This window comes from Ursus arctos, unplaced genomic scaffold (genome assembly GCF_023065955.2).
Source record: "Ursus arctos isolate Adak ecotype North America unplaced genomic scaffold, UrsArc2.0 scaffold_28, whole genome shotgun sequence".
NCBI classification, from domain to species: domain Eukaryota; kingdom Metazoa; phylum Chordata; class Mammalia; order Carnivora; family Ursidae; genus Ursus; species Ursus arctos.
In genome coordinates, this window is record NW_026622963.1 from 19,059,914 (window position 1) to 19,084,891 (window position 24,978).

At 49.5% G+C, this 24,978-nt stretch overlaps 1 protein-coding gene across 4 annotated transcripts in view; it reads left to right on the top strand.

The window, feature by feature from the left end:
- The window catches only part of APBA2 (amyloid beta precursor protein binding family A member 2), a 236,067-nt gene that overhangs the window by 162,784 nt on the left and 48,305 nt on the right, over positions 1 to 24,978 (top strand). For all 4 annotated transcript variants that reach the window (XM_057303800.1, XM_048222727.2, XM_026510323.4 and 1 more), the window contains one exon: positions 5,360 to 6,365. In XM_057303800.1, the coding sequence (XP_057159783.1) occupies positions 5,400 to 6,365 (966 nt within the window). In that variant the 5' untranslated portion in view covers positions 5,360 to 5,399. The remainder of the gene's footprint in view (positions 1 to 5,359; positions 6,366 to 24,978) is intronic.

Here is a 24,978-nt window from a genome sequence, read left to right on the forward strand (position 1 = left end):
AGTCCCACCTAGATGCACCCCTATCCCATTGTAGAGATACACATTATGTCTCCAGCGGTCACTGTCTACCTGTGTTGGCAGAATTTCCATCTAAGGGAACATAGATTCCCCATCTAAGACACGCACCTAGTCAGGCATTCCCTCCCTTCGAATTTCATTTAAAATGTTCCTCAACTCCCTGTATATAGTAGAAAAAAATAAACGTTATCGAGTTGAGGTCTGTGTGGGTTTTTCTCCTATTTAACCCACGTCAAGCCCTGAAGGCAGGTGCTATCATTTCCAATTTACCAAGGGCAGAAGGCCATCCTTCTGTTAAATATCTTGCCCAAGGCCTGTCAGTAAATGGAGGTCTGAATTTAAACAGGACCTTCTGTCTTCATCTTTAATAGGAGGGTTCTTTTTCTTATACCCAGAGTGCCCCTATAGGTTAAATGTAATTCTGCAAACCTTCAAAGACACGGCTCCCTGCCATCCAGGGTTCTGCTGTGGGTCCCTTTCCATCTATATCCACGGAAAAGAGAAACGAATCAGAAGGTCCGCACTATTAAACTCTAGAAAAGCCAACAAGTAGCATGGTATTTAATGGTGAAAACTTTTTAAAAAATAGGATAATTCGCAATGTCCAACCAGAGCCCTATGGGAACCCGAGGCAAAAAGAAAAATCAATAATACTGATCTTGTCTTTATTTAAAGCTTTGATATTTTGTTTACCATCCATTCTTGCATTGATTTTTATTTTTTAAAGTGTTGCATTAAAACATTTGCTCTTTGGGGGGGGGTGCCTGGGTGGCTCAGTTGGTTAAGCGTTTGACTCTTGATTTTGGCTCAGGTCATGATCTCAGGGTAGTGAGATCAAGCCCCGCGTTGGGCTCCACGCTGGGTGTGGAGCCTGCTTAAGATTCTCTCTCTTCCTCTGCCCCTCCCCCCATCTCTTTCTTAAAAGAAAAAGAAATTCTCTGTTTTGATTCCTGAGTTTTTTGGTGCCCTGTTAAATTTTGTGACTGAGATGAGTGCCATCCATGTCTCACCCTGGACCAGCCCTGGTAAGAAGTAAACACATTCTCAATGCCGTTAGGAGTAAGTCAAGGATGCATCTTTCATCACTTAACTGTGAGTAGAAGCCCGGGGCAGTGCGCCAGACAAGGTGATCAAATGCTGGAAAGGAAAAGAACAAAATTTACCAACCAAAGTTATTAGAATTTAAAAATGGACTTTTACAAGATCAGTATAGATTTTTTTTCTATGTACCAACAATAGCCAGGTAAATATATAATGGGAGACACACAGCCACACACACACAAAATAATATAATCTAAAAATAAACTCACTGTGAAGAATCCCGTAATGCTGTTGAGAGACATTTAAGACTTGAATAAATGGGGAGATATTTCTCAAGTGAAAAGGCCCAGCGTTGTACGTACAAAAATTTCTCATTGTAGGGGGCTAGAAAGTACAGGGGAGAATGATTTTCTGGTGAGTTGGCAGTGGTTGGGTTGACCTAGACCTCATGGTTGACATGTGAGAAGGGAGGCTCCTCTTTTTGTTTAAGATTTTTTATTTATTTATTTGATAGACCACAAGCAGAGGGAGCAGCAGACAGAGGGAGAGGGAGAAGCAGACACCCGCTGAGCAGGGAGCCCGATGTGGGGCTCAATCCCAGGACCCTGGGATCATGACCTGAGCCGAAGGCAGACAGACGCTCAACTGAGACACCCGGGTGCCCAGGGCACCTTGTTTTTAAAGTATGGACAGAAATGGGCTGTCCTCTTCTGAGTCTCCTGCTTCAAGGGAAAATGTCCACACCTCTTGGAGCCACAGGACCTAAGTGCTTCCTCTGATGTGCCCAGGGTCTGTGAGCTGCACCCCAGCCCCAGCACCATGAGGTCCAGATTTCCCGTGGGAGGGGCCATTTTCCGTTGAAGGAAGCAAACCTAACCATCATCTGGAAACCTTGATTCTTCACATTTAAAAATCTACTCCACGTGGAAAGTATATACCTATCAGGTAGGAAGCAACTTTGTTTTCTCCTAAATGGTTAGCCCAGTGGGTTTCAAAGTTTGCTCCACATTAAAAATCTTGATGCCAGTTCATACCTCATACCAGTGAACTTGGAATGCCGGACATCGGCACTTGTAAAGTTCCCCCAGGTGATTCCAATGTGCAGCAGAGTTTTAGAACCACTAGTTCACCCAAGGATCCCCATAGTTGCCGCTGAATAGAATTTTTTTTTCACCTCCCTCCCTTAGGGTGACCACACATTCCAGTTTTAGCACTGAAAGTTCTGTGAGTACAGAAACTCCTCACTCCCAGGCGAACTACATTTCGTAGATAAAACTTTGTAAACATAGATCTGATTCTGGGCTTTCTAGTCTGTACCATTGCTGTCTGTCCAGCAACGATACCGTACCATTGTAATTACCATGACTTCAGAGTATATTTATATACCTGATAAGGCAAGTTCTTCTTCATTATTCTCATTTTTAGGTCTTTCTCAGCTATTTTCAAGTGTGTACTCTTCAAATGAATTTAAGAACTACTGAGTCAAAGTTTCTCCCATATCCTGCTGAGATTTTGGCTGGGAAAGCTGTACATTATAGATTGCTTTGGGTGACTTATTTATAGGATCAGGGACTGTTTCATGTTACTGTCACGTATGTTTACTTTAGTCCTTGAGTCTTACATTGGCCTGGAGGGCGTTAGGTGTAGATATGGGCATACATGTGTCTGTGTGTGCATGTAGATTCTATCCCCCAAATGCCAGAATTTGAATTTAAGCTGGAATTTGGAGTTAAGAGGTACTGTGTCCCTGAGTTTGTTCTTTAACAAGGGTGTGGAAACCTGCAGTGTGCCTGGCCTAAGAAGGTACAGAGATGCTGTAGGGATAGCGTCACTCCCAAGGAATAGTTGCTGAGTGTTCAGGTGAAACTAACCGCCAGCCCCATTTGCCTTCCACCATCCTGACTCTCAAGGTGTAGGAGTCTGGCCATCTCTCAGCTGCTGCATTTGGCACATGCTTTGTGACCTTTTTGGGCAATGTTGTTGCTAGAGATTCGTCCACAAGAAGGTGATGGCCAGGTTCTGCCGGCCAGTGTCCCTGGAGTTAGCTATTCTCTGTAAAAGTAAGAGGTCTGTTGTAAAATGGTAAGTGGCTGTGGGGCAGGTCAGCCCTTCGATGCACCCTCTGGGCACCGGTGTTTTAGTGAACACTGATCCCTACCTGGGAACAGATTTCTGGAATTATCCCACCAGCTTTGGGATTTGGGGATGGGGTAACTTGTGAGGACATTCAGCCTCTACAAGGTCCGTCTCTGTGATAATATTACTGGCCTGGGGTGTCTTTCTAGTCTGTGGGCTGCTCTGGAGAAGAAGCACTCTGCATCTTTCAGCATCTAGTGGTGCTACCAAGACACAGCTGTTCATGAGCCCCTTGTAATAGGAAACTTCCTTGGGCTGAATTCACATGTTGGAAGCGTGTGGCTCAGCCAGTAATGATGCTCACACTCTGAGTGTCTGGACGGATGAAATAATCATCTCCTCCAGTTTTTGGGGAATATTCATAATGGTATGACTGGCCATCTGGTAAACCCAATGTCATAGCAAAATGCATTTTGGGCATCACTACAAGCAAAATGCTGTGTGGGTGCTCTGGGGAATACGGAGTGCAAAGGGTCTTTAGTTTAGGACTTTTCTGGGGAGAAAGGTGGAAGAAACAGAATATACAGCTGGGCAAGCTCAGAGCCTGGGCTCTGAGAGCCCCTGTCTCTGCTGTCAACTCTCTACTCCTGCTGAGCCCAGATCCCATTGCTTCCATTGCCTGAATACTCCCTGAGTCACATCTCTCTCATTTCCACTGCTCTCCTTTCTTTAAATTTTTTTTCTAAATTGTGATAAAAATATGAAATGTACCCTTGTGACCATATTCATGGGTACAGGCTCTCATTTCTTCTCTTTGGACACAGGAATATGTTTTTAAAAATAAATGAACTATGATGCAACGAAAACAAGGCATATGTGATGTAAAAGTACAATTTAAAGAATAAAGCAAACAGGCTCCTGGGTGACTCAGTAGGTTAAACGTCTGCTCAGCTCAGGTCATGATCTCAGGGTCCTGGGATTGAGCCCTGCACTGACTCCCTGCTCAGTGGGGCATCTGCTTCTCCTTCTGACCCTCCCCCTTCTTGTGCTCTCTCTCTCTCGCAAATAAATAAAATCTTAAAAAAAAAAAAAAGAATAAAGCAAACACCTGGGTAACCACTCAGCTGAAGAAATAAAACATTAACCGTCTGTTTGGATATCCTCTATGCCTTTTCCCTGATGCCAGCCCCTCACTTGCCCTAGAGCACGGGAACAGATTTTTCACTGGTCTCCCTTCTCCCAGCATCTCTTCTATGCTGGGCTCGGACAGTTGAGGCTAAAAGAGAAATCCTGGTGTGTCATGCACCTGCTGAAAGTTGCCTGATGACTCTGTGGTTTGTGGGATAAATTGCAGAGTCCTGGGTGGTGGGGTAGGGACTTCCCCAATTTGGATGCACAGAACCATCGATGTGCCCCGTGATACTGAGACCCACCTTCTGCAAGCTGCAGCCATGCCCTCCGCCTTCTCCTGGGTGCTCCCTTCTCTCTGTGGCCAGGCAGCGCTGTCCTCTCTCTGTGTCCCTCCTCTCCTATGCCCTCACCTTGCTGAGCCCATGAGTCTAGGGCTCAGGTTCAGCTTCTCTGGATGGTGCTCGGCCTGGACGGTTCTGGCAAATGTGGTCACTGGGGGATGCCGTTTGAGAGGGAGGAGGAAGGAGAGGCTTCTGTGTGCTGGGGAGGGCTAGACAAGCTGATAGGGGAGGGAACTTGCGCAGGCCTTTGGGGAGTAGTGAGGATTTAGACTTGTAAGGGAGTGTACCTTCTCATCAGACCTCATCATGTCTACTGGATGCAAGCTTCTCTCAGTCTCTCTCTCTCTCTTTTTTGAGAGCAAATAACTTGATCTGATGACTCTTTGTCTTGTCACCTTGGCTACCCAAACTGGGTGAGCATTTTTAAGAAGTCCTGAATGAGCCACTGGGATTCTGGGAGAGAGGCAGTCATCCTGGCAAATGGCAGGTGCCTCGTCTCTGCTCCTTCCCCTCCAGCCCTGAGTGTCCTCTCTTCTCTTTGACATGTACACGCATGGTTCTTAACACAAGAAGCAGCTACAGTGGGGATGTCGCATTATTGGAACAGATGTGCATTACCACAGCCCCAAGACAACATGGTGGTGAAACACTCCAGTGGGTCCCGCGGCTGGCAGCCCGTGGCCTGGCGTAATTCTTGGGGTGGCTATGCTTGGCGGGGTTCTGACTGTCCTCTCCAACGTTCCTCCCCACAGTGGCTGCCTGCAGGTGACGATGGCCGTGTGAGCATCCGCCATGGCCAACCGGAAGCGTCAGAGCACAGCGAGCAGCATGCTGGACCACAGGGCGAGGCCAGGCCCCATCCCCCATGGCCAGGAGCCCGAGAGTGAGGACGCAGAGCTGCCCCTGGAGGAGTACGTGCCCAAGGGCCTGGAGCTGGCCACCCTGCGGCCCGAGAGCCCCACGCCCCCGGACCAGGGCTGCCACGACCACAGCCCCGATGGGGACTCCAGCTCTGACTACGTGAACAACACCTCCGAGGAGGAGGATTACGATGAGGGGCTCCCCGAGGAGGAGGAGGGCATCACCTACTACATCCGCTACTGCCCTGAGGACGACAGCTACCTGGAGGGCATGGACTGCAACGGGGAGGGGTACCTGGCGCATGGCACGCGCCACCTGGAGACGGACGAGTGCCAGGAGGCGGTGGAGGAGTGGACAGACTCGGCAGTCCCCCACCCGCGCGACCATGGGGATGAAGGCAGCCCCGACTACCGGGACGGCCACCTCCCCATCCCGGAGGACGAGACCTCCGTCCTGGAGGCCCAGGACCAGGAAGAAGGTGTCCACTACTGCCCCAGCGAAGAGGGCTACCAGGACTACTACCCCACGGAGGCCAACGGGAACACGGGCAGCGCCTCCCCCTATCGTCCGAGGCGTGGGGACGGGGACCTGGAGGACCAGGAGGAGGACATCGACCAGATCGTGGCCGAGATCAAGATGAGCCTGAGCATGACCAGCATCACCAGTGCTGGTGAGGCCAGCCCTGAACATACACTGGTGCGGGGGCCCGAGCCAGGGCCCGGGGACTCCACGGAGGCCTGCCCACCTGGCGAGGCCAGCCACGGCCCTAGCAGACACGAGGGAAGGCCCAAGTCACTGAACCTCCCTCCTGAGGCCAAGCACTCTGGAGAGCCCCAGAGAGGCTTCAAGACCAAGTCCAGGACTCCAGAGGAGAGGCCGAAGTGGTCCCAAGAGCAGGTAGGACTCTGGCTGTCCCCAGGGAAGGGGGGGGGCAGAGGGGCCAAGAGAACAAAGGATGCCAAAGCCCATAGTTCAAATGTGTGTGTAGTTCTTCATCTGTTCAGTTCTGTAGCAGGTGTGTGGATGTTCTGGTACCATCCGGAAGATCCCCCCACCAGGAGATATTTGGTCTCTAGCCCACTTGCTGTGCATCTGTCCATGGGTGGTCCGTGTGACTACCATCCCCCCACTAGCTGGTTTCTTCAGGCTGGCAGGACGTTGGCAGGGATGTGGGGTTGCTGGCTTATGCATAATGCCGCGGCCAGTAGTTGGATGCCCCAGTGACAAGGGACAGTGACCTGAGCACCTTCCACAGGGGCCACTGTATCCCAGTGACACTCTTCTGAAAGCTCAGGGGCTTGGCATTAGGGGCAATTAGCTGTAAATAACTATTTTGAAAATAATTATTTGAAGGTTTGACAAAGTGTTAGAGAAGAAATGCATGCTAATGAGGCCAGTAGATTTAAGCATAACTATATTTCCTTTTAATTATATCAAAGTGAGCATGTATTCTAATAGCTACATTTGAAAAGCTGCTTTTCAGAAAAAAAAAACAAACCCTCTGTGACTATATAAAGAAGATGTGGTGATTACATTTGTATAAAGGAACTTCTGTTTGGCCAGTTCTGTGGGCAAATGAGAATGAAATGCTCTTACATTTTTAAAGCCTTAATTATTATTTTTTCCCCAGAAGAGTCCAGGAGTTTAAAAAATATATACATATGCTAAGAACATGTCTTCGGGACATAAGTCACATTGACTCGCTGCTAGATTTCTGGCACTTGCTTGTTGATGCCTTTTGTTCTTTTTAAAGATGATTAAATGTAAGTTGGCTTCACTTTCAAGGTGTTCCCGGCATTCAGGGTGGCCGCGCTCACACCGGGGGCCTTGGGAGGCAGAGAAGCTGCTGTTCTGCTAGTGGAGGTGGGGAGCTCCCCCCCAGGGCAGGTGGCTCTGGGCTTTCGGCCAAGCGCTGCTGACCCTCTTCACTTTGGCAGAGTTGGGCTCATGGCCCAACAGCGGCGAGGGCGCTGCAGGGACGGATGGGGGCTGCACGGGCCGGGCGACGTACTGTGTCTCCTTGTAGCAGCTGACTTCCCTGACAAAGTTCTTATCAAGAGAACATTGTCTTTAGAGCACGAAGGGGAGGGGCACTGAGGGGGAGAGCGGGTAACTTCTCTCCCTAAATAGTGTCTCCTCGAAGCAAATGCTCTTATTCAAGGCTCTGGAAAAGCTCATTTAAACTGGTTAATTACTGCATAGCTTTTTTGGTTTTCTCATTCATTCGCAAGCTACTTCCATCATGGGGAAAGCCTGGTGATTCCCAGCTCAGGGCTGACAAGGGTCCCAGGTGCACATGGGGCCTGAGGACTCCTGAGGGCTCTGCCATGTCTGAGTGAACGTGACCTGGGTGTTTACATCTCATAGACCCAAGCGACCCATTCTCCAGATGAGGAACCTTTTGAAATTTGACCCGAAAGAGCCACTGTGGTAGGATCATCTTGAAAGGAAGATTATGTAAAGAAGGAGGTACAGTGGGAAACGGGGTGACTCCTTGCTTCAGATCACAGTCTGCCTTCCTAAAAGGAATCCCTAAATCCTCCCACCCGCACCCCACAGCCCCTGCCGGGGCCAGCCAGACTATGTGGGAGCCAACAAAAGAGCGGCCTCAAATAAGCTTCCAGGGTGCATGAGCCCCGTGCTGGCCTTTCCCTGGGCCGTCTGCAGGTAGCATGGCATAGCCTGGGGTGAAGGCTACGGTAAAACAAAACAAACAAATTAAAGGAGAAAGGCCAGTGCTGGCTACCTAGAGCCTCCTTTCTGAAGTGTGGTCTGTGGCCCAGCAGCCTTGGCACCACTGAATGGCCCCGATGCAAAACTACTGAACCACAGTCAGTCAGATGCATGTGAATGCACATCCGAGAAGGGGTACTGTGGGAGGCTCCCGCTGGAGGAAAAATAGCATAGCGTCCCTGTCCTCTCTGACACTCCTTTTAAACTTGGAAAAGTTATGTCATGGCCACTTTGAAGAGTACCACGTAGCATTTTATTTTGTCCTTCCATACAGTGTCACAATGGAATTAGAAATGGGAATATGGAGAAAGTACCCGCCATGGTGCCCACCAGCCCTCACAGATGAGCTCTTTCGGTTTTGCTGGGTTCCCTTTCAGACTCTGGCATTGACCATGAATAATGTATGTGGCGGTCTTCGTAGCCCAGATGTAATTTTGCCATCGCCTTTTAGAACCTGACACATTGCAAATGTTTCTCCGTGTTGCCATGTCATTTTCGTGATCATTTTTACAGACCTTTGCATGTTCCACTCAGGCCACGTGCCATCTCATGCATCGTCTGCACAGAGCCCGCCACTGAGCCTGCACGTGGCAGGTAGCATTGTCTTTCATGCGTCAGGCTGGCATGGACATCTCTGTCCAAGTTTTCCTTCTTCTGGTTTATTACGTGAGGGTAAATTCCCGTAGTGGGCATGAACGTTGACCGTCTCCCCACATTTATCTTGCCTACTCGCTTCTCCTTTTCTATGAATGTTTGATGTGTGCCCTTTATCCTGTGGGCTCTGGATGCTTCTTTATTTTCTAGGCGCATTTTGTATGCTCTAGATGTAACTTGTTGCTACAGATATTCCCTTCGGCGTGTTTCCTTTTGAAAAAGCTCCAGTTTGCAGGTGGACCTCTCACCTGCATGATGCGGAGGAGACCAAGAGGTCTGCACTGGCAAGGGGGAGGGGGCAGGATGTCAGAGAACCCGAAGGAGATAGGCTCAAGTTGCAGGAAGACAGAAAGGGGTGGTGGGGAACCGAGATCTGTGCATGAGTGTTTTTAGAGAAGCAAGAACTATGTCAAAGCAGTGTATGTTTATTGAGGGAAATTTGGAAAACAGAAGCAAAAAAAAAAAAAAAATTTGCCACGTGGCAGTGCCAAATTCTATTGCGGAGGGTTTTCAAATCAAAGAGGCGAACTACCTGACAGGATTTCCCAAAGCATCCTGTTAGATGTGTTCTGTAAACAAAGCCTGGCTGATCCTTGTTATTCATGGATTCCATTATCTGTCACTCGGCCTACTGGCTAACATTGATGTGTAAGCTTAAAACCAATATTCGGCACTTTCGCAAGCATTCGTGGGCACGCACAGAGAGGCAGAAACACGTGAGTCACTCCCTGTGCGTGATCCCAGCCGAGTTTGAACAAGGAGGCACTCTGCCTTCTTGTCTCAGCTCTCATACTGCAAGCAGGCGTCCTTTCCATGATCCTTTCGTGCCATGTTTTTTGCATGTTTGTGCTCTTTGTGGGGTGATGAAATGACCCCCAAGTGCAGTGCTGGAGTGCTGTCTGATGTTTCTAAGCACGGGAAGGCTGCGATGTGCCTTGTGGAGAAAATCCGCGGTGTTAGATATTTCGTGTAGGTGTGAGTTATAGAGCTGTTGGCCATGAGTCAACGATATGGTACAGCCAGAAAGAGGAAGAAGGAATTTGCCAATTTGTACACAAGGTTGCTCTGGAAAGTGCTAAAGTAATATGTATAGTGTGTGAGGAAGCATTGGAAAAGTGGCTAACTTTGTGGATTCACGAGATGACCCGCTAATAAAAAGAGCACAGTGAAGGGACTGTGATGAGGCTTAGAGCCCAAGAAATTTACAGTCTTATTATCCAAGGTCAGGGAAATGTGAGACTCTTCTCAACTGGTTTTATTATAAAGAAGTACTGGCTATAATTACTTGTGAGGAATGCACGTTAAATAAGGTGTCTAAATAGAAACACACATAAAACAAGGTGACGTATTGATTGGTCGACAACAATGATGACCAGAGGCTTTGCAGGAACCTGGTCCTGTATTGCTCCTTGGAGGTGGGTCAGCATTCACACACATGGAGTTCGCAGCAGGTCTGTGGACTAGAACTCCCACAAACAAGGAGAATTGATGGCGTCCGATTGGCAGATGAGTTTGAGAAACGTTACTGCAAAGGTTTCCCATCTCTTTGGTTGTACATGTGCCATGGGCGAACTCCCAGACTCACTACAACAAAGACACCTCCAGCCCTGCTTGGCCAGTGTTGCCCCCAAAATCTGGACTGTCAGGCCTTTTTCTCTCTGTGCAGGGCCTATCAGGAAAATACTGACCACAGTTGCACATCTTAGGGGACAGAGAGCCGATCACACAACTTCCTGAGGTCTCTCCCTTCATGGCTCTATCCCAGGATGATTCAACATCAACCCAAAAAGCCGAGGACAGAAAAGATGTTGCCTTTGTTACCCTTGGGGCCCTTGGCTTCTAAGGAGTTAATGTTTCTTGTTCTGCCATTTGTGGGAAGTCCCTGGGTGATGGTGGGGGTGATGCTGGTGTCTGTGGTCACAGCCAGCATGGTGCTCAGAGCTTCACGTGTATGATCTAAGTGAATTCTAGAACATTCAGAAGAGATGGGGACTAGGGTTATTCCCATTTTACAGATGATGCCATTGAGACTTTCGTGGGATAAGCACCACACCTGTGGTCACACAGCTTAAGGGGTAAACAGTCTGTGTTGAACCAAAGTTCATGCGTCTCACCACCGCCCCCCGCAGTTCTTGAAGGGCTTCTAGAAGACGCAACGCTGACTTCCGTGGCAGGGAGTGTTTGAGTCTGCGTGCTGGTGAATGAGGGGCTGTAGGTGAATCGGGCAGTATCCCTCCCGATAGCAGCTGTCCCTTCTGCTCTGTCCTTATTGACTTGGTCACCACAAGGCCTTGATGCACTCCGTGGTTCGCGATGTGTATGTCCTGACACCGTGAGGTGACTAGTGTCTGCAAGATCACCGGGCTATAAAATTGTCCCAACATCCCAGCTTCACGAGGTCTCCGGCTGTGGATCGAAGCAGTCAAGTAGAGATCACCCATGGGCCACTTTCCTTAATTTTATTGAGCTTTGTCGATGTGAAGTATTTTATTTTTTACGTACAGTGATGGAGACTATGTGAGCTACACCCAGCCTGGTTTGTACTGAATATCCAGATCGAGTTGCCATTTCCGCACCCTCCTCTGCTGTGAGTGGAGCGAGGACCTCAGCGGGACTCTGGTCCCACAGCTCAGGGGTGAGCTTTGGCAAGTCAGTACACCTCCTGGGAAGAGGGGCTTGCTGCTTGGTGCTCCCCTGGGCACGCCTTTGTGCTCCTATAAGAGCACGTTTGTTCAGCACCCGAGGTAGTTCCTCAGATCTGCGGGGTGGCCGGGATGGCGGGTTCTCGCAGTCTCTGGCTGATGTGCTGTGCATCTGGGTTTGACAAGGACAGGGTTTGATTTGGACTGATTCCTTTGGGATCCCCATCTTTTTCGTGTGTTACCGTGCAGCCCTAGCTTGAGAAGAGGTACTCTGAAAATACCTGCTCTGTGCCTGAGAGTCCCCCCTTCATAGACGTATTCCTTTGGGCTCTGGAGGTTTCTGAGCTGCAGGCATTCCTGGTCCTAGTCCATGTCCTCTGTGGGCTGGGCGCACATCAGGATGTCCACGGCCGTCTAGTTCAAGGTGTTTGATGTCTGTGGCAACTGCCCAGAAGAGCTCTGCACACCCAATGCCTGTTTGGATTATTGGGGGTTTGCGAGATTTCTGTTTATCGTCAGTCCGGCCAGTGCTTTCTAAAAGAGCCCTCTGACAATAGAAATAAAAGGAAAATCAATACATCATAGCCAACTTAAGACAACAGTTAAATCGAGGCGTGATACGGAGCCCTGAGACCACATCAGACGCTCAAGTGTACATCATAGCTCCTTGTGGAGGTGGCTTTGCTGGGATTTGGCATTCAGTTGAGGCTTGCTTTGTGAAGGACCTGTTGAGACTGTGGTAGGAATGCTGGCTGCACATACAGCGGGGGGATGCTCAGTGCGTGGGTGACCTTGGCCCACCTGGGGGTGGGGTGGGCCGTGCTGGGCCGCTGCTGCCTCTCACGCATGCCCTGCTCAGTGGCATAGGAAGTAAGTGTGGGCACCTGCTTTGCTGTAAAGGGTACCACACCCTGAGGGGCTGAGAGGAGTCTCCTGGGATGGTTGGCTCCCCGGTAACCTCTGTTGGCATGCCGCAGGGCAGCAGGGTGCGCAGAGGCATTCTGTCCCACCCTGGCCTTAGCTAGGACAGAGCTGGAGAAAGCCTGGCGGCAGGAGCTGAGGGCAGGAGTTTTGGGGAGACACGGGAGCATGGCCTGGTCAGGGGAAGGTCCTCACCCACCCCCTGTGCTTCTATGGAGTATAGATGGCCTCTTTCTTCCTGCAGCCCTGCCCCCGTGCACTCCCACTCCTCTGCCCACCTGCGACATCAGGTCCTGTCTTTTTTGTGCATGTGGGGAGAGTTCCCAGGGGCGCCTGTGCCCCTTTCCAGCCTCCTCTGCTCCCAGCGCCTCGATGGGTAGCCGTAGTGCCTGCTGTAACTGATGCCTGGGGCCACCCTGAAAGACAAAATCCAGGCTGGTGTGGCCTTGGCATCGTCAGCCCCTCACTTGATCTGTTCAGGCTTCCAAACTTGATTTCTCTGGGCCTGTTTGTCGAGTCAGCACAACAGCCTTATTTGATTTTTATGAAGCCTTTTGAAGACATATGACCAGAGGGGGCTGCTGTTCTCACAGAGCAGCTTATTTAGCAGGAATCTGGGATTGCCTCAGCACTTTCAAAATCTCGTTAAAGCCAGGGTCTCTAAAACAAGAAAATCATGTAGAGCGCTTCCACTAACAATAATCTAGACAGAATCGTCCCCACCTCTAGCCCTTGAAGAGAGAGTAAGGTGCAGTGGTTAAGAGAGCAGATGCCAGAGCCAGGAAGCCTGGAGCCTATCCTGCTGCCCCAACCCCCCAGTTCTGGAACATTCTGGACACATTATATGCACTAACAACCACCATCCCCTGGGGCTTCTGGGAGCAGAGTTGGTATGGATCAGAGTCTGCAATGGAGGTAAGGGGCGTAGAGCACTCCTCCCGGTGGTGACAGTGATGATTTCAAGTCTGGGGAGCCTGTTTCAGGATGTGGGGGAGGCCGTTGGGTGAGGCTCTGCACACAGTTTGGGTCCAGGGCCAAGCTGAGCAGGGCTGGGGACACCACCAAGCAGGTTGGCATCACTGCCTTCTGGAGTGCCGTCAGGGGAGGGCTGAAGCCACCACCACGAGGCAGGGTGGGAGGAGGACCAGGATGGTTGGGGACGCATTGGAGAGAGGGCGGGGGGGGGTGCAGCCCGAGTGAGACCTGACAGGGCAGAGGTGCTAAGTAAGAGAGGGGCAGCTCAGAGGTGTCCTTGGGCTCTCCACTCTCCGCAGGCCTTCCTCGGGTGGGTCCTGTCCCCTGCAGGGACGTCCGAGGGGGGGGGGCAGTTCTCACCTGGCCCTCTTGGGGACAACTTCAGAACCTTCTGCTCTGGAGTCTCTGATTTTGGGGAACAGGGTGGCACCGACACATCTCCAAGGGCTTCCCTGGTTTTCCCACACTGCGTTCCTAATAGGAAATTAACCAAGAACCCTGCTTTCTGGGCAGATGAGCTGGGCTCTGGGCCTGGGTCTCACTAATTCCAAATGCCATCCGAGGCGCTCTCCTTAACCTGGAGTTTCTGCACATAACACCCACTCTCCTTCAAAGCTGATTGTCCCCAGCCAGGCCGCTCAGACTCCCTGGGCTGCCGGCATCTGCATTCCTTCCCCAGCAGCCCATGCATCTTGGCACCTGCCACGTGCCAGGCACTCGGGGGTGCAAAGATTAAAAATGACCTAAGCCCACATTGCAAACCTCATTCTAGAGGGAGACAGACGCACAGAGACTCCCCGGTTCAGGTGGGGCTGGGTGCTCAGGAGAGGGACTGGCTGAAGCAGGGGTGATGAGCCGAGAGGCTCTGGGACTTTGAGTGGGCGGGGGGGAGGGGGGCTTTGGGAGGTGAGCCAACCAGGTGAGGCTGAATGTGGAGGTGCATGGGGGCTGGGATTGTGATGGGGGCTGAGAGCCCTGAAAGAGAGCAAGGGGGGAGGGAAGGACGTGCGATGATGATGGTGACAAGAGAGGGAGAAGGGCCATTGGCTGGGAGGGGGAAGCCAGGAGGGAGCTTAGGGGCAGGGGCATCTGGAAGGCCGAACACAGCAGGGCAGCTAGGGGAGCTCTTGCTGGGAAGCCCCCGTGCAGCTCTGATGGATTGTAAGGGCAGAGGTTCACATGTGGGACCCGAGAGGGTAAATGGGCAGTGTCTATAAGGACAAGAAGGGAGGGGCCCGAGGAAGTGCCACAGGGAGAGGATGCCCAGCACTCGTGGAGCTGGAATTGAATTGCATTGACCCGTGTCGCACCCATTTGCCAGCAGTGTGTGTCTCGGGCAAATCTGGGGGGAACGGGAGGGGCGGGTACAGGACTGAGGCGGGGAGTTGGCCCACATGCAGCTCCCGTCCTTGGGCCCCTGCAGCACCTCCCACGATCCCTCACATGTTCCAGGGGCTTGAGACGCATCCAGCTGACAAAACTGCTTCGTCACGTGACATTGCCTAGGAAGTGCAAGGCTCCATAGAAGAATTTTTAGAAACATCTTCTGTTCAGGAAGAAAGGCCACATTGCTGAACACGAGACTCACAGATGTGTAATGTCACACATGGGGCCCTCTCCTGAGATGTGACAGTGTGACAGTGGCTGCCATGGGATCATCAACCCAAAGCATTCAGATTGCAGCCAAGGCTGGTCAGTTACTTAAAAGGTCATGGGACTATCACGACAGGAGGCGAACAAAGAATATCTCCCAATCCTATATGGATAACACCATGGGCAATTCAGGAAGACTAAGCACGTCTCAGAAACTTCGAGAAAGGAGGTGTAGGACAGAATGGTGCCCCCGGGGCTGCTGGTGGATTCCAGAACCTGCCAGGTCCAGGTCTGTTTGCTGATTCTACAGTCACATCAGAGAACTGGTTTCTCTCCACCTGAGACCAAGCCAAGGCCCAAACTGTTAGAGCTGAAGGACGCTTGGAACTGGGCTTACAGAATCTCATTGTTTGGCTCCTCTGGTTTCAACAGGGAGCACGTGGTCCAGGCTTGTGTCTGGTTCCCGTCTCCACTTAGGAGACATTGACTGAGATGGCCATATGCTGTGTTTGGTGTCGATGCACTTACTGCTGGACCTGCCCCCACGGTTGGCCACCTTATCCTGCTGTGAGAGCCGTCAGGTCATGCAGGTCAGCGAGCCTGAACTAGACTCTGGATGTGGGGTTGCTGCTCAGGAGAGAAGCTTGGGCACGTTGTAAGGTTGGAGCAATGTTGCTGTTTGGGGAGGTTGTCCATTCACCCTCCTTGGTCAGCCTTCCTCTTCCTTGGCCCAGACACTTGCAAGTGGCCTCTGATTTGAGACCTGTTTTCCCACTCTGATTTCTGATGCAGCCCTACCCCTACCCCTACTCCAACACTCCCCACCCAGCCTTCGAGTCTCTTGTTTCCCCTCAGAGCAGCCCTTGGTGCCAGCAGGGCGATATCTATTCCTAACTTTCCCTCCCGGAGCCTCTGGGTCTGCTGGCTTTGACCATTACGCACACTGACATAGACTCACCTGCCAGAGTATCTTCGTCAGACAGGCTTAGACCTGGACCATCCCGCACACTAACTAGGTGTCTGAGTGCTTCTGGGAACTTTTGATCACTCCTGCTGCTACTTCCTTTTTTTCTTTGCTTTTTTTTTTTAAAAAAAGATTTATTTATCTTAGAGGAAAAGAGAGAGCAGGGGGAGGGGCAGAGGGAGAGAGAGAGTGAGAATCCCAAGCAGACTCTGCACTGAGCACAGAGCCCAACATGGGACTTGATCTGACAACCCTGAGATCATGACCTGACCCGAAACCAGGAGTCGGATGCTCAGCTGAGCCACCAAGGCACCCCTGCTTCCTATTTTTCCTAGTTATTGAAAATAGAAGCTCTTCCTCCCTGTGATCTGTCCCCTGCTTCACTCATTCTTTCATTCGTTCATTGGGACCTAAGTATATAAAGATGGCACACTAGTCACTTCAAGAAATATGAATGTTAATCTTCAAGAGAAGAGGGGTGATCTAGCCACTCACCAGTCCTCAACACCTGCTCCAGAAGCAAGACCAATGGCAGGTCAAGGCTCTGTTTTTTTCTGAATCAAATTTGCAAATTATGGGAGATGTTGTAGAGTGAAATTGCTGCCCAAGGTTTTTCTTGCCTAATATCTCATTAGTATTTAATCTCAGCCCTCTTTTAAATGCCAAGAAGAATGAAACAATGAATGAACCCAAAGAATTCCAAGTCACCTAAACTATGGGCAATTTGGCCCATATTCAGAGATCATGGCATGGTGATTTTTTTGGTATTTGTAGGAGAATTGTTTTCTCTGCCACAGTTATAGTGATAAAGTACAAAAGAAAATTCTTTTGGGATGCCTGGGTGGCTCAGTCAGTTAAGTGTCTACCTTTGGCTCAGGTCATGATCATGGGGTCCTGGGATTGAGCCCCTCATCAGGCTCCCTGGTTAGTGGGGAGTCTGTTTCTCCCTCTCCCTCTCCGCCCTTCCCCCCCTTCAAATAAATAAGTAGAATCTTAAAAAAAAAAAAAAAGAAAAAGAAAAGACTTTTAGATGCAGTGGAATATTACTCAGCCTGAAAAAGGAAGGCGATCCTGACACCTGCACCTTGAGGACACTACACATAGTGAAATAAGCCAGCCCCCAAAAGACAAATCGTGTATGATTCCATTTATATGAGGTTCCTAGAGTAATCAAATTCATAGAGACAGAGAGTGGAATGCTGGCTGCCAGGGGCTGGGGAAGCAGGAATGGGGAGTTAGTATTTAATGCATGCGAGTTTCTATTAGGGAAGATGAAAAGTTCTGGGGATGGATGGTGATAATGGTTGCACAACACTGTGAATGCATTTCATGCCATCTAACTGTCCACTTAAAAATGGTTGAAATGATAAATTTTATTTTACATGTATTTACAATAAGAAGAAGAAAGAAAAGGGGGCGCCTGGGTGGCACAGCGGTTAAGCGTCTGCCTTCAGCTCAGGGCGTGATCCTGGCGTTATGGGATCGAGCCCCACATCAGGCTCCTCTGCTATGAGCCTGCTTCTTCCTCTCCCACTCCCCCTGCTTGTGTTCCCTCTCTCACTGGCTGTCTCTATCTCTGTCAAATAAATAAATAAAATCTTTAAAAAAAAAAAAAAAGAAGAAGAAGAAAGAAAAGAAAAGAGAAAAAAAAAGGCTCTTGGCCTATTGATTGGCCTGAGCCAATCTGAATCATCTAAAACCAAGTTGAACCAATCTGAAACCATGTAACCAGTATCAGACAAACACACACAAACATTCTGGGCCAATCAAAACCAGTTTGGTGTAGTCACAGTAGAGATGAGCTGACTGTACTCATTTGGCTCTGTGGTCACTGGTGTGTGGTTACAAGGTTACAAGGCAGTGGGTCTGCTCATCTTTAAGTAAGATAGTTGAGGTCCTACTTTGTTGGTATCATTCAAATAAAAATGTATTGTCAAATGTATCATTAAAATAACAGCTAGTTCTGGGGTGCCTGAGTGGCTCAGTCAAGCGGACGACTCTTGCTTTCAGCTCAGGTCATGATCTCTGGGTCTTAGGATCAAGCCCCGTGTCAGGCTCCATGCTCATCGGGGAGTCTGCTTGTCCCTCTGCCCCTCCCCCTGCTTGTGCTCTCCCTCTCTCTCTCTCTCTCTTTTTCAAATAAATAAGAATCTTTTAAAAAAAAATAACAGCTAGTTCTACTCTCTCTCCTTATCCTCAGTGTTAGGAAAACCAAATATTCTACGCTGTATAATCATAGAAGTTGAACAGGTGGATTTAGTAGCAACTAACTGGATGATTGGTATCTTCTTTACATACTAGCTGGTTAAGTGTATTTTTCAAATTATGAATCATAGGACTTTGTTTTAATGTTTGCAGGTGTAGGCGGTTCCATTGAGTTGTTTATTACTTAGGACTAATATTATTGACTGAAACAGAGAAGTCCTCGTGTTAGGAGAACAGAGAGCTAGTCGTAGCAGTTCCATGTTGGGAACAGTGGCCTTTTTAGACCAGTACAAGTCCAATATAGAAAATGTACGTGGAAATGGATTTCTAACATTGACTTCATTTGATTTCCTTTTAACTTACGCGTCTTTGTTTCCTTCATTTTTCAGATGTCAAGCTAGCTTTCACAGAAAGTGAGTGCAGGGCTCTAGGCTGGGTGGGAGTGGCCTCAGTCTCCCAGGAGAATGCAAGAGCCTGCCATACGGCCAAAAGAATGTTCTGTTCTGGAGGGCTGCTGTCATTAAACTCTGCTCACACAGAGCACCCTTCAATTAGCAGGATGGGAAAAGATGCCAGTGTTTGCAGCCAACTTGTGGGACCTATGGGAGAAGGAGCCATGTTGGCCCTCCAGTCACAGTTGTAGAAAGGGGCAGTGTAGCTTTTCTCCTTTGTGAATTGAAGAGAACCAAATGGAAGATTCCCCAGTTCCATAGGATGCTTTGCTTTAAGAGGTGGAAGCCCCTTCTTTTCCACAATTGAATCCAAGTGTGGCATTCTGGTGTGTGAGGCAGGTGCCCGGGAGGGAAGAGACTCTGTGCCATCTGGACGGCCCACCTCCTTCCCTTGGCCTTTGTGTCCTAGGAGAAGGTTAGTCCTGCACAAGCTGCTGGGTGACCTTCAGCTAAACTAAAGTGACTATCGCAGGCAGGAGTAAGCATGTCTTAGATCTTTAAAGGGCTCTGGTTAGTCTTTCTTTCCACATTATTTAAAAATAATTTTTAAAGATTTATTTATTGATTTATTTATTAGAGAGAGCGGGGAGAGGGGCAGAGGGAGAGGGAGAGAAATCCTTAAGTGGACTCCATGTTGAGAGCAGAGCCCAACACAGGGCTCGATCACAGGACCCGATCAAGACCTGAGCCAAAGCAAGAGCCACCCAGGCACCCCATCCACATTATTTTTAAATTGTAGTGATATACACATAAAATAAAATGTACTGTTTTGACCATTTTAATGTGTACGGTTTAGCGGCATTTAGTGCAGTGCTGTGTAACCACCACTATTTGGTTCCAGAACATTCCCATCACCCTAAAGCGAGAGCTCATACTTATTAATAAACGGTCACTCCCCATTCTCCGCCCCCCCGCCCCCCAAGCCCCTGCCAATGACAGATCTGCATACTCTAGGTACAGATTTGCCCGTTTCTGGACATTTCCATCTAAATGGAATCATCCAGTATGTGACCTTTTGTGTCTGGCTTCTTTCACTTAGCAAGTTGTTTTCAGGGTTCACCCATGTTCTAGCGTGTGTCAGGACCCTCATTCCTTTTCCTGGCTGAGTGATACTCCATCGAAGGGATACACCATCCTTTGTTTATCCATTCACTTGTTTTTTTTCTTTTTTTTTTTTAAAGATTTTATTTATTTATTTGACAGAGATAGAGACAGCCAGCGAGAGAGGGAACACAAGCAGGGGGAGTGGGAGAGGAAGAAGCAGGCTCACAGCGGAGGAGCCTGATGTGGAGCTCGATCCCATAACGCCGGGATCACGCCCTGAGCTGAAGGCGGACGCTTTAACCGCTGTGCCACCCAGGCGCCCCTATCCATTCACTTGTTGACAGACACTCAGGTTGTTTCTGCCTTTTGACTGTTATAGGTAATGCTGCCATGAACATTCGGGTACAAGATTTTGTGTAGATAGCTGTTTTCAGCTCTTTTTGGAGGGGCATTCCAGGATCACGTAGGCATTCAGTGTGTAACTTTCTGAGGACTCACATACTGTTTTCCACAACGGCTCAACATTTTACATTTCCACCAGCAATGAACCAGGGTCCCGGCTGCACTCAAATGAAAAAGATTTAACCGCCCCCACGCCTTTAATGGTTCAGCCTCGGGGCTCCCCTCTTCAGCCCCTCAGGCTGGATCACACAGGCGCTGCCATGGTTTACATGTGTATTTGTTCATTGTCTGGCTTGCCCCACAGGGGGTCTGAAGCTAGGAGGACTGCTGAGCTGTGCCATGCTGGATGGGGAGCTGTCCCGGGTCAAGATCTTTATTGTATGTGTCTTCTGGGCCTCCGTGTAAGGCCCCTGCTGCCATGCAGGATACCCGCAGGTGCTTGCTTGGGACTGGTCATGTGCATGCAGCCTTTGGACAGTGCTTCATATGAAAAGGGTTGAAATGCAAAGGCCAGTTTAGGAAAATGTGCTTCTGCTCTGAAATGCTGGGCCAAGCACCCCAGGCACCAGTGAAGGACAAAGTCAAGGACATGCCAGGTGGTCCTGATGGTCAGTGGTAGGGGAGGTTTTAGCAAACCAGACTCAGAGAACCAGGCCAGGCCCCGAGTGTGGCCCGGGGGAACTCAGTGGAGGTGGCAGCCTGTCAAGCCCCAGGTAGGCTGCCAGATTTAGTAAATAACAAGAGGACACTCAGTTACGCTTGAGCTTTGGATAGATGATGCATAATTGTTTAGTGTAGGTATGTTCCATGAAATATCTGGACGGGGGGGTAGAGGGAGCTTGGGGAGAGACTCTCCTTCTCCCTCCTATTACCAGGCCTGCCTGGAGATGTTCAAAGATAGACCGACTGGCTGGTTTCCCTAATGGACCTTGTCATGATTCTTTGAAGCCACAGATTGGCTTCAAAAAGATATGATCACCCCCATGGAGATGACTATTATAAGAATGAATACTTCATCCAAGCTCTCATTCTCCTCCAGACAAATGTCATGGGAGTGATCAGAATTGTAAGAGGAACAGAAGAAAAAGAACAATATTGTCATTTTTCTGAGCCACCTGCCTGTCAGGGGACAGGTTGAAGGGCTTGTGAAATAGGGTCAGGGTGCAAAGCAGACCTTCAGTCAGGCCACGGTGCTGATGCTCTCAGCGTGGCCACTCGTGAGTGCCCGGCAGGCAGCAGGTCCCGGCTGTCCCCTGCTGCGTGGGACAGAGGAAGTCATGTCTGCTGAATGATCCATGCTTTTGGAAACCGGGAGCAGGAAGCGATTCCCAGGGAAGGCTGTCACCTACCTGAGTCATATTTGTAAGCCTGGGGTGTCTCTGACAAGGAGTCACATGTGAGGGGAGACAGTTCAGGTGGAAGGTTGTGGCTTGCCTGGCTTAGAGCTGACGCTGTCCCTGTGTGTGTCACTAACATGCTTGTCATTCAGGAGAATGCTTGGGAACGTTTGGGTTTTATTACAGATGGCACGAGTGCGGGCGTGCTTGTTTGCTGTTGTTTCACCTCAAGCAATGTGGGTTGTGTGGTTGTATTTTCCATTTAATCAAGCAGACCAAATCCGAATTGACACTTGAAAAAAGCCTAGCTTTAGTTTCACCAGTGGAGCCAAGTTACTTATTAGAGCAATGTATTCAAATGAATATATTTTATTGCAGGCCAGTCATCCCTAGCCCTGAGCAGCTAGCTGTCTCTGGCCCCGGCATGTCACAACCAGTCTGTGCCACACATTCGTGTTCTGTTCTCAGGGTGCTGGGTAGCGGGTCCTGCCACATTTCATCTCGCCAGATTTCTCTTCACGCGTCTCACTCACCATCTTCTCTCAGTGGAGGGTTGGTGCGGCGTCCAGCCCACGGCACAGAGAATACTCCTCGGCACTCACCTGGCGAGGGGCACGGCCCTGTTTCCCTGCTGGCTGGGAAGGACTCAGGTATCCCTGGCTGGCCTCTCTTTTGGAGGTGTGGCTGGCTGCTGTACTTTGGGGAGTGCACAGAAGGATGAAATAGCATCTTCATCTCAGATGCTGGGAGCCCCAAATGCACGTGGGCCTCTACGATGTTAATTTCAGATGCTGCGCCCCATGCTGCCAAGCGCACCCACGCCTTGCCCTCGAGATGAAAATTAGAGCGCCAGATGGGCTCTCCCAAGCCCACCTCTCTGAAAACAACCCCGGCTGTTGATTATGAGACGTGGTTGTCATGGTGATGAGTGGAGAAAATGCTGACACGGAGGAAAGGGTCGAGCCTGTAGAAGCTTTGGGGAGAAATTGCCATTATAAGTGGATCTGAGACCCTGTATTGCCCATGGGACCCCTTGCCAGGCGTTCCAAGGATGGGCGTGGGGGCACAGCATCCAGCCTGTGCCCCCTGGCCAAGGCTCACTCTGTGGGGGCTGCATCCCCCAGAGGGGCACCTCTTCCATTTGCCAAAGGCACCCAGTGTAAGACAAGCAGCAGTCCTGACATTGCCTTTTCCCACAATGCATCTGGCACCCTGACGAGAGTCTGTCGCCCTACATCCATGGCAGAAAATTTAGATTCCACCCCAAGCTGTAACATTTGTAGAAGTGGTGTTATCTTAGTCCGTTTGGGCTGCTGTAACAAAAATACCATAGACAGGGTGCTTATAAACAACAGACATTTATTTCTCACAGTTGTGGCGGCAGGAAGTCCAGGATCAAGGCCCCAGCAGATCTCGTGTCTGGTGTGGGGCCACTTCCTGATTCATAGCCAGAGCCTTCTGCCTGTGCCCTCACATGGTGGAAGGGGTGAGGGAGCTCTCTGGGGTCTCTTTTGTAAGGACAGCAATCTTATTCATGAGGGCTGTATCCTTACAAGCTCATCTAATCCTAATTATATCCCAATTGTCCTACCTCCTTGGAGGTTAGGCTTTAATATATGAAATTGGTGGGGACAAATTCAGTCTATAATAGGTGTGGTTGCCCCTTTTTCGTCTGTCGGTTGGTTTGTTTGTTTCTTTAGGATTTTTGGAGATGACTGTTGTCCATCCAGCTTCTAGTAAGGCAGTGCAGGCCTTCAGGAAATGAAGTCTGTGAACTCAGCCTAGGAAAAGTCACCAGATTAGAGCTCTTTCAAACAAGAGGGAAAACACAGTGGACCTTGAAATAGCCAAAAGTACAAGACAACAGGTTTTCTGGGAGGATGTCACAAATTTGAGTTTTACTCAAGGTGGATGGGAACAGCATTTCAGGCAAGAGCTCCCATTGTACCCTTTGGGAGATTTTGCCTGGTCTACCTTGACCACAAAGGGAGGTGCAGAGCCAGTGAGGCAGAGGGAAGACTTAACTAGGAGGCTGGGAAACAAACCTGGCTCCAGGAGGACCCTAGCAGGAGTCATCCCCAAGTCAGGCTCAGCCCTACAAGAAGGGGCACTGTCCGCTCGGCTTGGTCAGTGCGGGTTTACTGGGGTGGAGACCCCGGGTGGATCACAGTCCTCTCATCTAGGGAAGGATGGGTTCAGCTCCCAGAAGCAGGGCTAGGAAGGGCGGAGGAGCATGCCGGCAGTCCCAGACCTGCCCGAGCCCCAGAGCCCCACCTTGGGACTTACTGGGGCAGCACAATGAAGCCAGGGCCCATATGCATTATCTGAGAGCTCATAGTGCTTGGGGTAGGTTCTTTGGGCTTCCAGCAAAGGAAGTAGGGACCAACCTCCCGGGTCCCAGCGGCCCCTCTGCATCCCCTCCATTCCAGGAAAGCCTCATTTCTTCCTGTAGCTTGAGTTCTGATTTTTCTCGGGATACGGTGATGCCCTCCTTTCTTCCTCTGTGCACAATATTCCCCATGCTTGAAGCCCTGCCCCACTTTTCCCACCTCCCGTCTGAGCAATCCCTGTCCTTCCCACCCCCCAGTGCCTCTGAGACTCAGTGGTGTTTATAGTCACAGAGGGGATGCTCAGCTAGGATCTTGGTCTGCTTGTGTCATCAGTGCCAGGAGGGTGGGCCCATGTCTCTTCATTTTTCTCTAGCCCTCCCAGCGAGATTGAATGACATCAAGGAACACAATAGTGACGATCTAGACAAGGAAGAAGGCCGGCAGCGACATCTTGCTATGCCACCTAGACCTGTGGGAACCTAGCCGTTAGCGCCAATACCTGGAGCCTCAGTTCCGTCAGCTGTAAAGCAGGACTGGGAATAGTGTAACTTAGTTATTCCTAAATAAACATGAGTGTAGTATGTATTTATACTTATAAATTTATTTGTAAATATAACTTATCATTAATGTCGTTGTTATCATCATCATCATTAGATTGTTACTGCTTGATAATCTATTTCCAGAAAGTTCTGAAACTTCACGTGATGGCTGACTAAACCTCCTTTGGGGTTTGGACGTCGACTTTAGTGCTGTGGATCTGGCCTCCATCTTCCAGATGGTACAAGGCACCAAACAGAGATACCTAAACTTTAAATACTGTTAATTGACATTTTGGTTTGATGTCTTCTTTAAGAGAAGACTTGTGACATGTCCTTGGAATATTTTTTCTAGTAGTAGACTGACTAATTTGCATTAACGAAGGAATTTAGATTCTAGAGTTTAGAATTTGCATGAAACTAAGAAATCAGTTTTTTTAGAAACATGATTGTAACTCTTGGACACTGTTGTTGGGAATGTAAAATGGTACATTTGCTGGTAAACAACATGGGGGTTCCTTAAAAATTAAAACAAAATTACAGTGTAATCCTGCAATTCCACTTAAGGGTGTATACCCAGAGAACTGAAACAGGAACTCTAGGAGCTTTGTACCCATGTTCAGAGCAGCATTATTCACAATAGCCAAAAGGAGGAAGCAACTGAAGTGTCCATCGATAGATGAATGGATAAATAAAATGTGGTATCTACAAACAGTGGAATA